General features: G+C 40.8%; 1 protein-coding gene across 1 annotated transcript in view; it reads right to left on the bottom strand.

Annotated features, from left to right (window-relative positions):
- The window catches only part of SH3RF3 (SH3 domain containing ring finger 3), a 247,087-nt gene that overhangs the window by 8,982 nt on the left and 222,795 nt on the right, over positions 1-15,310 (bottom strand). The window contains exon 9 of the mRNA XM_038159983.1: positions 3,125-3,462. Within this exon, the coding sequence (XP_038015911.1) occupies positions 3,125-3,462 (338 nt within the window). The remainder of the gene's footprint in view (positions 1-3,124; positions 3,463-15,310) is intronic.

The following is a 15,310-nucleotide window of genomic DNA, read 5'->3' as shown; positions in this document are numbered from 1 at the left end:
CCATAGAAACATAGTACAGATATGCCAGTCGTGACAATAAGTCTGGCCACAGCTGCTTTATCACAATATAACATGGCAGAGTTAGTGCCAGCTACTATAAAAGAGTCAACAACGCGTGACATGTTTTACTCAGGTTCGCCTCTGGGAACAGGGCCAGGCAGCGAGGGGAACATGACTCACGCGCACACACACACACGCACACTCAACTCTCCTGTTTTGCTTAATGTGCAATCACATTTCCTTGAAGGGGATGGCAAGGGAAGTATTTTGTTTTGGTGCTGCCAGGCACACAGCACACCCCTCCTGTGAGCCAACAGCGCGGTGGGATGTGGGCAAGGCTCTGGCCCAGTGCCTGCCTCACCACAGTGTGTCCCTGTACTGGTCCTGTTTCTCATACCAGCAGAAACTGGATGGAGCTGTAGGTGGGAAAGAGTGTGTGGGGCACACGCAGCCTGATGGGGTATTCACTTGGCAGTCAATCACTGCCACATGAAGTGACAAGGACACCACCTGGGAAATTTCTCTGCTCTGCTGCTTGGATTGCTGGATGCTTTATGGCAGAGAGCATCTGAAGGAATGTGGTTTTATAAACTGGTAGTGGAAACTACACCCAGAAGGCAGAGATGGGCTCTGACTATCCTAGCAAACTAGACAAATATGAAGGCTAAATGACAGGTAATTAATATTTCCCATTATGGACATGAAAAAACCCATATGATCAGTTAAGGAATGCAGATACACCAATGATATGGAAGTTAATTCATAAATCAATTAAAGAATCTTGCCTGCTGTGTATAATTATGGTTACTTCAATTATAGCTTATTTTCAGATTTAAGACTCAGGAATGAAAATACTTAAAATCAGAGGAAGTTCCTTATCACCATATACTGCAGCTGGAAGTATTTACTCAATTTTAGCACTCTAAATCTATTTGCTCCTGATTCCAGCACAGCTAAGAGGATCCAGGTAACCTTTGTTTTTCTGGTTTTATTCTGCCACTTAAAGCAGTCATCAGTTAAATGTTTCCCTACCTGGACCACCTGAGGTGGACTGAAGTATTTGTAGGATATGGGACTAGCCCTGGTATATTACATAATGTGTCTGGAGTTCTCTACAGTAAAGCTTTGAGAGCAGCATATTAACATCCAGCTCTGGAGACATCAGGGGCTGCACTCCCCAGCTTCTCTTCATGGTTACATTTAACTAAAGGTACAGCAGCCCACTGATTCAGTTACACTGGTGCTAAATCTGGTTTATATTGATTTAACTTTTCTTATAGCATTAATCTGAACTGATGTAGACCAAATTAAGTGTGCCTAAATAGGAATTGGTTTTTCACTCCTTTTACTAAATTACTTTTTCATGGATTTTAAGGGCAAGAGACTACTGTGATAGTCTGTTCTCACTGCCTTCATTACAATGCTGAAGGACTTGCCTGTATTTATTTCTGCTTCAAGTCTAACAGCTGCACCTGAACAAAAGCATCTCTTTTAGAAAAAAATGCCAAATCTAGTGTAAAAATATTCCCATGCCTGTCCTGACTGCAGTCTCTTACACACTGTTACCATGCCATCCCTACACTCTTTACCAGCTGTGTCAGAGCTCCCTGTGTCTCTCATTGCAAGTATAAAGTTTTAAATCTTCCATTTTTTTTATGATGCTTTTCTGAGTCCACTCTGCCTCAGATTTGCCTCTTCTGAAATATATTGTTACTCTGTTTTCACCTGACCAGGAGCTGAATTAGCCCTGTACCAACAGATCTGCCCTACCCATCACCCACTTTCCACTTCAGTCCTCATTCTGCAACAGCAAAGGTTTTATGTCGACAGTTCAGGTTCAGGACCCCACTCCTCTTGGGCTGCACTAAATACATTAATAACCATTTTCTAGTGATTTCTTATGTAGAGTTAGATTTGAGGCCTGTGAATCAATTTCTAATCCACTTAGTATCTGCTAATACTAAGTTGGTTGTGTACAGTTTACTCAGCAAGGGGTTTTATGGTTACAAACCAGATGCCTTAGGAAAGTTTAAGTATGTTATGGTGTCACTATCACTTTCTCAATTGAATTCCAACCTGTACTGAGTAAAACACTGTATATGGACCACCCTGTAATGTCCCTTATTATGCATCATCTGCTTCATGATCCCAACAGGATTCAGGGTCAGGTGCCTTTCCAATCCACTCCCTTCAGTCTCTTTCACACACTCAGACAAAACTAGTTTCTTTCCAACTTCTTTGATTTTAATGTTATTTCAAAATTGTTTTAAATACCAATTCAAGAGTGTTCCCTGAACATATTTTTGACAATTCCTCAATGCTTTTGTAAAAATACATTTTTCTCAATCACCTTCTGAGTAGAAAGCATTTCAACAGCACTGTAGCTGTGTATTATTTATTCCCTTCCCAGTCCTCAAGCTGCAGTCTTGTAGAAAACATTTACCTGTAGCCAGTGTGACTCTGCACATGGACACCTATCTATTTTCTGCAACCCCCAGCTCTTTACTTGTCAGTTATCTCTGTCTCCACCTGCTTTCGTATTTTGGTATTCCTATTTTTCTTTTTTCAGCTTTGTGAAGTCAGTTAATCTAAGGTATACCAAGGTGGAGAGAAGGCTGCTGAAATTAACTCCAAAATCACTGGTACATCCCTCCCTAGAAACAAGCTACATTTTTGGTAACAGGTCACTAAAGATGGCCATATCTGTATGTATTCTAAACAAGAAGAATTTGAAACAGTCTTTCATATTGCAGAACAGGACATGTCCAGATGGGACATAATATGCCAAATCCTTTAATTTATTCCTTAAGTTAAAATACTGGAATCCTATTTAAAATGTGGCATTTGCCAACAGCATTTACACCATTTGGGCTGAGAAAACTCTGCTGTCCTCCACATTTTGACCAGGTCTGTGGAGTGTCATGGACAAGTGCTCTTAAACACTTTAAAACCGGCATGGTGTACCAAATGATTTTCAATGGGCAGATGTGTCTTCCTAAAAGACAGATGAGCCACATATAGTCAATCCACAGGACACCAAAACTGCAACAACTCTTGAGCAAGCTAAACTTTCCTCCAATTGCTCCCTGTGGATGCAGGCAACCTCAGGAGAAACACAACTTACCTTTCCCGGGGCAAAGGCTTAGGCTCTGGCCGAATAGCTGCCATGGAAGAGAGGGGTGGCCTGGCAGGTGAAGGGATGGAAAAATTCAAATCCAAGGAGCCCGTTTTCCTGTGCAGAGGCTCCAGCCCCATGGCTCCTTGCATTTCACTCTCGATGGGGCAGGAGCCGGCTCTGCCGTGACTGGAGAGGGAGGACAGCTCAGGCCCCACTGCCCCTTGCAGAACTCCTTCAATGGCTGTCTGGGGGTCATGAGTGGGGGACACAGATGGTGGGGAGCGTGACTTCTTTTTCGTCGATGCTCCTGCTAGAAGTTTCAACAGCCCGCTCTTCTTCTCCTTCTGCAAAGGAACCAAACAAAACATGGGCAGTGAGCAGACATACCAAGTCCCTTTGCTTTCATTTTAAAGAACCTCAATGTGTGAAGCAGGAAACCTCTCAAAACTACCATAGAGGTAGATCCAGATAGAACCTGAACTTTCTATAATAAAGATCCTATGAAATCCTGCCCCATTGAAAAAGGCTTCAACTAATTCAGTAGAGTAAGGACCAAACATACTGCAAAGATTATCCCCATTTTCAAATCTATCCAGGCAGTGATCATGTGCCTTTTCAAAGAAAGAGTGCAGCTACACTAGTACAGCAAAGATACAAACTTCTCATGCAGAGAAGATAGCAAGCAGAGTGCTGCCCTCTCTTTTCAAGGACAATCCCGTCCCTCAATAGAGATACATCCCACAAGTAAGGAATCAGGACCCATGGCTAAAAACCTCTGCTGGGAAGCACCATGGGCTGAGGAGAGATTTCAGATCCCAGCCCACTGCAAGAGAAGCATTCATCATTACTGCCTCTTTTACTACCTGATGCAGATTTACAGTAGGGAGAATGGAGGCATGAGAATCTAGTTTAACAACTCTTTCCAGAACATGCTACCCTTCACATCCTGCATCACACAGCAATAACTATTCATGTCTCCCTCCCAGAAAGGGGTCACTTCCCCTCATGTGTTAAGGCAAAGGTTTAACTTTGATGTTTGAAGACAGACCACAAAATTCACAATTGGCAATTGCAGTGGCAGTGCATGGGAGGTTTCAAAGTTCTACAAGGATTTCTGACATAGAGAAATGAAAAGATGGTAATAGCACCCTTTCAATTAGTGGGAAGAAAAAAAGTTTAGCCTGCGTCCCTGAGGAAACATATCTGACCTTTTGGATTTTATAACAGTGTGAGAAATCCTGCTGCACATTTACCTCAAGCACACACAAACACCAAATACTATGTCCTTCATCTTGGAAGTTTTTTGGCTAGAGGTTTATATGTAGAAATTGGCCATCCTCTGGCACATGCTCCACAATGCTAGGTTAAAGTTGCAAACCAGCAACGCTGTGCAGTAAATTTTTCCATTTAAAAATAAAGATACAAAAAGTTTTGCAAAGGTCTATTAGATTTCTTCCTCTTTTGTCAGAAGTGCAAGCCATTACCCAAACTATCTTCAGAGTCTCAGGGCTGTGAAGTTCAGCTGTACTTGATAATTTGTTCAATAATAGGATCCCAGGGGATAAAATCAAACCCAGAAACAGAAAGACTTATGGAACAGAAACTCTCTCTATATATTCAAGTAGGAACACTTTTTGGAAATACAAACCAGTAATTTATTTATTCTCTGTAGACAAAATGTCCCATGCAAGGTTTAAAATTATGCTCTTTTATGTTCTGACTGCTGAAGCAATTTCTCAAAGCAGCTTTAAAGAATAGAAAGGCTACAATAAAATAAATATAAGATTTTAAAAGATGCTTGGATTTACTACAGTAAATGTACCTGGAGTATCTGGTATCTCTGATTCCAAAGTTCTTGTCTGCACTCTTTAACTCTCATGGACTGGTAAGAAAACAGAAATGCCTTAGATGCCAATTCACAGAAGACATGAAATGAAGTTGTTGTCACAGAGCCAAAGTCCACTGATTTTTGAAGAGCAGAGTCTGAACTGCTGTCCTAGGGTGATCTGTGCATCCAGATCCTGGTCTCCTGCATACCACTGGTCATGTTTTAAATGAGTGTTTTGCACTTACAGGATGAAAGGATCCATCCTGTCAAGATGTTCACCCAGGCAGAATCCATGGAAGCTAAGGGAGGCTGGCCATATGGCACCACCAGGTCAAAAAAATTAAATCAATTCCCCTGGAAACAATAGAAAAGCAGACCAAATGCCCCTGATAAATATCTTCTTTTCCTGATGGGAAGGGACTGTATGGAAAGTGTGCATTCTGGAATTCACCTGAAACACCAGAAAAAATGCTGCAGTTTTTCTCTTGCTGTCTAATTAAGAAATATTGTTGCTGTCATCATTATATAAAATTTTAAAACTCTTCATGAAACTGCAAAACTCTTCTTTCCCTGTGGCACACTGAAACAATATCTCTAATGATCCCAGCATCCTGTGTCAATATGCATTTGAAGGTGTCTAAAGGTCAGTGACAGAATACAATAGCCATAGTGGGGCTCTGGAGAAACAGCTATTGTGCAGCAGTGAGCACTTTGAGCCTCTTTAATTGGCAGTCTTGCAAATGCAAAGCAACTATGTGAACTAAAGCCCTGTAAAACAAACAATTAATATTCCTATGTGGTAGCAGCTTTTCTAATTTTTGTTTCTAATTTAAATACCTTGGCAAACTTTTATTAGAAAAAACCTTGTGCAACTTAGACCATTTAAGGCACCATTAAGAAGCATTAAGAAGCAGAAATATTTGGAATGAAGGAGGTGCATATACTCACACCCATGTACACATTAAAAAGCAGATGAGTCTGACAGTCATTCAGTTTTGTTTTCAAGAACGGCTTCCACTCTACAGGGTTAGCCCTGGCATAAATTTCTACTCTTAAGCTACTATCCCTTAGAAAACAGAAAGCTATAATGAACTTGCTGATCTATCCTTTCTACTTTAATAAAAGGAAAAATAAAAAATTGATTTTTAGCCCCTGCTGAGCATTTTAGTGAACTTTTGAAACTAAAAGATCTGTGATCCTGGAAGAGAGAAGATGACTTAATTCAATTGCTAAGCCTAGTCAAAACCTGAGCAGTACCATCCTTCAGGTAGTGGCCTTGGACAAGAGACTTAGAAGTGACCTGACACCAACCACTTTGTGGGTGTGTGTAGATTAGACAATATGTCCAGCTCTTTCTCCTTTTGAGTCTGTCTCAGCCTTCTGGTATCACAGGGCCACATCCTCTGCTGATGCTGCTCACAGCATTTCAAGCAAAAGAAGCACTGTCAGGAGCTGATAATTTACTGTGATGTCACCCATGAGAAAGAGATTGATTTTGAACCTTCTGTGATCAGCAGTTCAACCTAAACCACTACATGCCTCTCTGTCTGTAAAATGGGACTAAGTTGAAACTCCTCCTTGTGCTGAGGGAATTTGCTCATGATTCTACTATTACAAAGCTCTACATTTCTTTGGGAGCAACCAGCTCTTTTCCATGGCTTTAATATTAAAAAAAAAAATGGAATGGGATGTTAGTATGCAGTCCCAGCAGTGATTTATTGCATATGTCCAAGTATTATGAATTCATTTAATATTTAGTGTAATAGCAGCCATCCTTCACAAGAAATTAATATTTATATGTCTGTTCAAGACAGTCCTTCAGCAGTTTCACTGTAAATCAATGAAGCATTAATGGACATAAATGCTGTAGAGAAATCTACACCAATTGGTTACAGGCTGTGTTGCTTTTGAAAAGAGATAAGAAGTTTACAGGGGAGATATCTGATGACTTTCAGAAATGTTTTTGAATTAAAAAAAATAGTTTACTTTTTTTTCCCATTCACAGATGGTTGTTTTATTGTTTTCTAGGAAATCTGTAATCTACTGAAACAGCTGTGTAATTACTGAGTTTTCTTTGTCTAGTAGCTACATTTCCAATTGACTGCAAACTGTGTTTGACATCCCTACCCCCTGAATCTGCCAAGGTCAGACCTTCACATCTGCGTTGATAGATGGATTCACAGTGTGGACAGCACTTCTCCCATTTCCTGGTTACTGCCCACATGTTTATATGAATTTAAATCATCACCTTTGTGTTGCCCAGGTTTTATTCTAGGACGTTGAGAGTCAAAACTTCCAAACCATTAATTTCAAAAGGATTCAAAGGAAAGCAAAAGAACAAAATTAGCCCTTATAAATAAATTCCAGGCTGTTTCTAGTTAAGAAAAAAAGCTGACTGGGAACACAGACAGTATAGACAACTCAGAATTTTTTTCTCTGGCACAGCTGACAGTGGAGTCTCTGTTCCTACGGTGTAGCATGAAGGAATCACAGAGGATATCAGTCTTTAGCAGCACAAGGATGGGATGGGCAGCACTTCTGTGACCCTGGAGCATACCCTTAGGGAAACCAGCATTGGACAGGTGAAAGTGCCTCTCCATACGCCAGTGTGAGAATGTTTGGGAAAGTGAATACTGTCTGAGCTTAAGAACTCACGAAGGATTAGATCAAAATTAAAGTCTGAGATATGTAAATGTTGAAATATTTTGCTTCACAGTAATTGGGGATGATTTTTCTCCTCATTAATAACTCACTTGAAGATAATAACTAGCTCTTCTTTCAGCTTCAGAGATGAGATGAGCACAGAATGCAGCTACTTCATTGATGACTGAGTGATAACAGAGTCCCCTGTCTGCAAAGCAATAATCATGCCATAATCTAAATACCAATTACATGTACTGGCTATATTAATACAGATATATTTTTTTAAGCCACCCAATACACAGAACATTCTGGTTTAGTTTTCTTCCTCTGCAGCTCCTGATACTTAATTTTCTGCCTATCCAGGTTCATTAAACAAATGAGGAAATCTTACTGCAGCTGATAGAAAAGCTGTCTCCAGTCACTGAAATGAGGTAATTTCTCATGCAACACCAGTTACATCAACAGATAAGACAGCCAGAGGGAGAAAAAGAGGTTTCATTTAAAAATGAAGAAAAAAGAAACAAAACTGCTTAAATGCTGCCCTGAGCCCTACGAGGGCTCAAAAGCCCTCACAAATCAGGAACTCATCTATTAGTCAGTACCCCCAAAACACCAGTTTTATTGCTTGTTTAACTTGGTCAGTGCCTGTTTGAGTAAACGTAAGTTAGTGGCTGGAGAACACTGCATTTTTATTCTGATTCCAACGTGGCTTCTGGTGATTGATGCTTGCATTGAAACAGCAGGTCATATTTTGGATTATGTGTCTGAGGAGAAAAGCTATATGGGTTTTTTAAAACTGTAAAATTATTTGACTTGGGATTTTGATAATCATTCAAAAAAACCTGTTTCTTGAATATCATCTCAAAGGGAAGCTTCAGGTCTGAAATATCTTTGGATATGTATTTATCATGTGCAATTTGCTACTATTTTTCATGAGGCATTGAACAAGACAACAACAATTACTTACCACACAATTTCTTCTTATTTTAGGGAAAGACTAGTCTGATATAATATACTGTATGGAAATACTCGCCAAAGATTTAGTTTTTAATGGAGACAACTGCTCCTGGCCATAAGTCTATTACAGTAACCTCACTATACATGTTACATGCCAAGAAACAAAAAGGATTTTAGGATCATAGTATCTTTAGCTTTTAAATTCCAGTGACAGTAACATGCATACAGATGTGCACAAAAATATTATATTTATTTATTATTTATTTAAAGATAGATACTATTAAAAGCAGGCAAATAAGTAAAATGTCTTGCTAGACTTGTCTAGGAATTTTAAATGTTTTAAAAATAAAACTGAGAATAAGAAATTAGTGCTCAGGTCCCAATACAGCAAAGCACATAGGCACTTCATCATGTGCTTCTGTTGAACTGAGGCGGATGCAAGGCTCTAGAGACTACAAAAAGAGATAAAGAAGGAATCTGAAAATATATTTCAATATTCAATTTAGATGGAATATTAGATCTTTCAAACACTGGAGCAAAGTTAAAGGTTAGCTCAAAGGAAAGAAAAAACAAACCACAAAACCAACTGAAGAGGAAGCAGAGAGTCTCAGCTATCATTAAGCTTCCTGAAGGCTGCCAAATTCAGAAGAGGTAGAAGGTAAAAGAGACTCTGACAGGGTTGAGGGGGAATGAGGGACAGGTGACCTGTTCCACTGATACTGTAGCAGTTTTAGTGCTACTTTTTGGTGGAAACAGCTGAAACACAGCACAGGGAGTTGAAAACTACTGCTGTGATGAGGTAATTCAAAATTGCGCACTGATAAACTGAAATGCAAGAATACCACCAAAGAAGTGATGAAACCATGGTTCTCAAGAAGACTGTGTGACATTTCCACTTACTTCCAAGCAGCCACCCTCTCCAGAACTAAGAGGTGATGGATGTGTTTTAGTCCACTAAGATGGATGTGTTTTAGTCCTAATTTTAGTCCACCTCTTCCTTTGAAGTGTGAGCAACCTCTTTGGTGCACAAAATAAAGGAGAAGGGCTGACATCCCTGTACATTTGACATTTAGTTTCTTTCTTTGCTCAGCAATCTACTGGATTTTAATTATCCTAAGGGAAATTTAGCTCAAAGCATGGAGATCTCCCCTCTCTGCTCCAGTCTCCTGCCCACCACACTGCCTACATAGAGAGGCATTAAGTATATACTTTGGGCATGCTTGGAAAGCAGAAAACTGACAGGAAATACTGACCTACAAAATCCCTTCCTGTGGAGATGGCACTTGGGAAATGGATTGATTTTTTCCCACAGTACAGGAATTAGGGGGAACCTAAATGAGATTATCAGGCAAATGGTTGAAATGAAAAAAATAGGAAGCACTTTTCCACACAACACATTATTAAATGGAGACTTCATGCACATAGCATTGTGGATGCCAAAAGTATGAAGAGGTTCAAAGGGGATTAGACAAATTAATGGAGAACAGACCTAGCAAGGGCTATTAAAAAGTGGTATGAATCCAAACTCTGCTTCAGTAAATCCCAACAGGTAAATGAAATAGTACTTAGAGCACACACAGGGTAACTCCACCTCACTATAAAGAGACCATAAAACCAGTAACATTCTCAGAATTATTGCTATGCTAAAAAATATAGGTATTTTGGCAAAAGCTTAGGAAACAGGACAAAACCAGGAACGAGCCCTCCCCTGTGTCCTCTCAGCTCTGGGAAATCAGCTGTTCAGGGACTTCCTCAGCTGCAAGGGTCTGAGAGAGGGCAAAAGGCAGCCATCAGGATGCAGTGTCAGCCAAGGAAGAGGCACAGAGGGTTGGGAACCACGGCCCCAGAGCACTTTCACAGCCCTGCAACTGCTATTTGGATTCTTTATCTCCATCTCTGCTGTGCAAACCTCATATCCAGGGCTGCTGCACTCACACTGCACCAAGGAGCCACAAAAGTACTGGTGACAGGGCTGACAAGGCCTTATTCCTTCTTGGACACCAGTTTGCTTCCTAACCTGACATTGCACCACCTTCGCACATGCCAAGGGCTTCCTTGCAGCTCCCATGGGGGTCTCCTGCACTATGATACACTGTGTCCTGAAGTGTAATCGAACCTCATCTGAAGCCTAGAAATGTTACACCTTTGTTTTAACACAAATCAAAGTGCTAAATGATTTAGGCAAACATGGTAGACTAACTGCACTTTCTAGAGAATTGAAGCAAAACAGCTGGACAGACCAGGAGTGTTCTTGTGAAACTTTAGGCTGATTTATTCAAACTAGAGGATAATCCATCACAGCCTGACTGACAGCACAGGATTCTGAAATGAGAAAAAGATGTGCAATTAAATTAACTGCTAGATGAACTACTTAAAATTAATGTTTCTAAATAGGATGGTTTAGACTGACTGGTTAGCTTGCTGCTCCTTGTCTCTCACAAGGAAGTGAAAACGATTTATTGGTCCTGGGAAGCACTGGAAGCAACACTCAGATTTTGCAGTATGCCAAAGCACCCTCACTCACCGAACACCTGAACGAAAGAGAATCAATGACAGAAGTCACAATGTGCTTTGACATACTTTAGTCTTACACGTAGTTGGCTCTGGCTCTACCCATTCATGAGGGATAGATTTTGTTTCAGAAGCAAACAGTTAAAATTGCTTGGCCTTCCTTTGTAATCTTGTTAAATGACAGGCAAGTGACACTTGTACTTTTATGGAAAGCAGAAATATGAGGGTAAATGCTTTGGATTAGTGGAGGCTATCTTGTGCTTTATCCCTGATGTATCCATCCCTGCTTGGTTGATCTTGCTCGAGCAGCTGTGCCACCTCAGGCTGTAATTTCAGCAATTCCAACAAACCACACAGTACTGGGCTGGCCTGCACTCAGAGGGAAGACTGCTTGTGGAAAGATCAGGTATCACAGGAGGTATATTCTCCTCTCAAAATCAATTCCCCATTGGAAGAAAAAAAAAGGTCAGTAGACAGTGCAATATTGCCAGAATTTGTGTGTATACTCATTATGGTGAAATAATTCCTTCCAAGGATTAAACAGCTCCTAAAAAATGCATTTAGCTGGAGACAGAGGAGTCAGCTGAAACTGTCAGAATACATCACACTTGCATGGACTGTGGCCTAGAGGGGATCAAATTAGAAGCTCCCCTTGCCTGTATTTCTGAGAATTATCTGAGCTTTGCACTGCTGTTTGGGCAGCCTGGACTAAGTGAGAGACAGGAATGAGAGGAGCCCTGATGGTCCTCAGAGGGTCTAACATTTTAGAAGCAGGTCCCTGATGCCATCAAAGCCACAAGCATGAAAATTTTGCTCTCTCTGAAGGCTGATCTCCAGTTTTGGCAGCTATCACAGCATCAAATCTAACCATTCCCCAGACATTTCTGATTTATTTCATGCATTAAAAACATCAGGCCTTGTCCCTTCTCCCTCCCACCATCATGACAGCATATCTCAAACAAAGCAATACTGCTAACACACTCAAGCTAAAGGCATCTGTTCTGGGTGTAAGAGAAGCTCAGCCCCTGAGCACACAGGGGTGTGCAGGGAGTCACAGGTGCTATTTTTCCATGGGCATTTCCAGGCCCTGCTGGGATGTCTCTTACACAGGGACAGAACTGTTGTCCTGCACACTGTTTTGTGATCAATTACTGAAGTGCATAAGCTTTGCAGGCAAAGCAGTTGAGGTTTCTGTAACCTGCCCTGTCAGCTGTGTTAAAGACAGGCATATTCACTCTTACTATATTTCCAAGCAGCCCGGTGAATTACTCCTAGGACACACTAAGATGGCCGAAGTAGTTTTCTCACATGAAGATCAATTGATCAAGTATACTCTTAAAAAAAAAATGAAGAAAGAAACTCGAATAATTTTAAAGTATTGCAAAGAAAATAGCTGTCAGTGTCAGAGAAATGACCAGGCATGTAAATGACAATTTCTTTGGTAAAGTCACCAAGGAACTGTCACTTTCCAAATGCCACAACACTTGGGTTTTAATTACTAGAGAACTTTGCCATGGCAAAAAGCTTGCTTTCTCAAGCCTTGGCAGCACATGCCATAAGAGTATCCTCTCTTCAGCAAAAACTAATATTTCATTTTTTTACTAGTTCCATCTTTTTTCTGCTTAAAAATACACCCTCCCCCCATTTGCTTAAAATACCCTGTACTAAAGACACGTCTCTAGGAATATAAAATTCCTCTTTGTTAAATTAAAGTGCAGAGCAAGAAGGACCAGCAATGAGAAGCAGAGCTAACCAAAGCGAATAACTAGGGCATAAGGAGGGAAGGGGAGCCAATAGTGCTGCGGCTTTTTTTTTTATTTTTAACTTTTGTACTAACTCTGGTTTTACTTTGCTATCCTGTCCCTCCATTTACCTTCCCTTCATTTGTCTGTTTAGCACTCTTCTTTTTCCTTGCCACATGACCTGCAGATACGGCCATGAATGAAATGCAACTGAGTTGCACTGATTTAACTAATTACCACTTGTCATGTGTGCTACCCAAGCCAATGCTCTCCACTGCCTCATTGTATCCCAACTGGGAGACAAAACATGTTAGCTCAAATGTCAGGCTTAAACTGATCTGGGTAACCCAAGATGTGTGAGGATATGCTTTATGCCAGAGCTGACAGTGGGGTAATATCAGTGATGCAGCCAGTGAGAAGCATCTCACACAGGCTGCACACAGACTCACATCTGTAACCTCAAGTGCTCCCAGAACACAAATTTGCTGCACGTCTGGATTGTGCTATGCAATAAGGCAGTGACATCTGGTTGGTGTTTTCATTTGCAACTACTGCAGAAATAATTACCAATGGCAGCACATATACAGCGTATTCCTCTTCACTCTGCCAGCTAGTTGACTGATGCAGAAGAGGCCAATGTGACCTGAAATAAATGGTGAATCCTGCCAACCAATGGAAAGAAATGGTCAATTTTAGCACGTAAGTTAAAAATGCTTCTGTGAAGATGTTGGGCAAATATATCTCACATCTGAAAATGATGGAAACTATATAAAGATAAAATCACTACTGCACTGGAGCAGGAATGACAGCTTTGTCATTCCATCTCTGAGCCTGCTTACCACAGATGAAGATGAAACACCCTTTATACAAGTCAGATAATGGTGCAAAACTGCAGGGGTTGATCGACAGACTGGGAGGCTTTCTTATTTTCATTTTAGCAAAACAGAGTGGGCAAACATTAACTTATAATTGTCCCATCCTCAATTTGATCCTGGTTGATTGGAATGTCTCTGCCTATAAAGATAACAGAATTAGTAGCCCATCAGTTAATCAATCACGACTTCTATTCAAGGTCCTGTACTATGATTACTTAGCTGTATCTGACAATCTTCCCAGAGCAAAGTAGGCAATATGATGAATATCTTGCACTCTTCTTCCTGCCAGAACAGCAATGTGTTTGTTTGAGGAACCCCCTTCCAGTCTCCCTCTTTTTAACTCAGCAGTATTCATGCTGCTTCAGAATTCCAACTACAGATAACCAGATGCTACCAGTTGCTTTGCAATGTTTTCCAGTTAATGATTTTCTGTCAAACCATGAGGACATTTCAAGTAGGTACCTACTGGATGTATTCTAAAACCAGCAGTGGGCACTGAGATGATTGAGTCCACAAGCAGTGTCCTGGTTTTACCTGGGACAGAGTTAATTTTCTTCATAGTAGCTTGTATGGTGCTGTATTTTGGATTTGTGACCATACAACGGTAATAACACACCCTGTTTTAGTTAGCAAGCAGCCCTTGCACATTGTTAAGGCCTTTTCTGCCTCTCACCCACCCCACCAACAAGGGGGCTGGGGGTGCAGCCAGAGACACAGCCAGGACAGCTGACCCTAGGTGACCAAAGGGATATCCCAGACCATATGGTGTCATGCTCAGCAATTGAAAGCCTGAGGAAGAGGTAGGAAGTGGGGCACATTCAGGGTGATGGTGTTTGTCATCCCAAGTCACCATCACTGTAACAGAGCTGAAGACCTGCCTGTCAGTGGGAAATGGTGAGTGAATTCCCTGAATTGTGCTTTGCTTGTGTGTGTAGTTTTTGCTTTACCTATTGAAGTGTCTTTATCTTATTCCATGAGTTTTCTCACTTTTACTGATTCTTTCCCTCTTCCCACTGTGGCAGGGAGTGAGTGAGTGGCTGTGTAAGTCTAAGCTGCCTGCCAGGGTTAATCCACACAAGCAGGATTAACAGGGTAAGAATTCAAAACAATTTTCCTAAAATGGAGAAATGATCCCAAATCACCATAATGAAATCTGCTAGGAATAAGAAATCAAATGCACTCTGCATTATGAGGAGTGACTGGCCAGCCAGCAGCTCTGCAAAGGGACATAGAGGTTACATTGGATCACAAACTGGGAGTGAGTCAAGATGCTGTTGTGAAAAAGACACTTATGCATACATACATACATATATATATATATATATATATATATATATATATATATAGGGTGGAAAGTGCTTATTCCACCCTAATTTGCACTAACAAGATCTTGGCACAACTCCACTCTGGGACACTACTCCACTACCCTACTTTAAGACTCCAGCAAGCTGAAGACTGCCCAGAGGAGAGATGAAAGTGTAAGGAGAGGTGTAGAAAACATTGCTGTGAAGAAAGGCGAGGAACTGGGCTCAGTGAGGTTGAAAGAAGAGAATTCTCAAGGACTAAACACATGATTAGTTATCTGACATGTGAAAGGCTGTCAAGAGAAAGTTGATCAGCAGTTCCATCTGAAACA

The sequence above is a fragment of the Motacilla alba genome, chromosome 1, assembly GCF_015832195.1.
Source record: "Motacilla alba alba isolate MOTALB_02 chromosome 1, Motacilla_alba_V1.0_pri, whole genome shotgun sequence".
Taxonomy (NCBI): Eukaryota; Metazoa; Chordata; class Aves; order Passeriformes; family Motacillidae; genus Motacilla; species Motacilla alba.
This window is presented reverse-complemented; position numbering and strand designations above follow the sequence as displayed.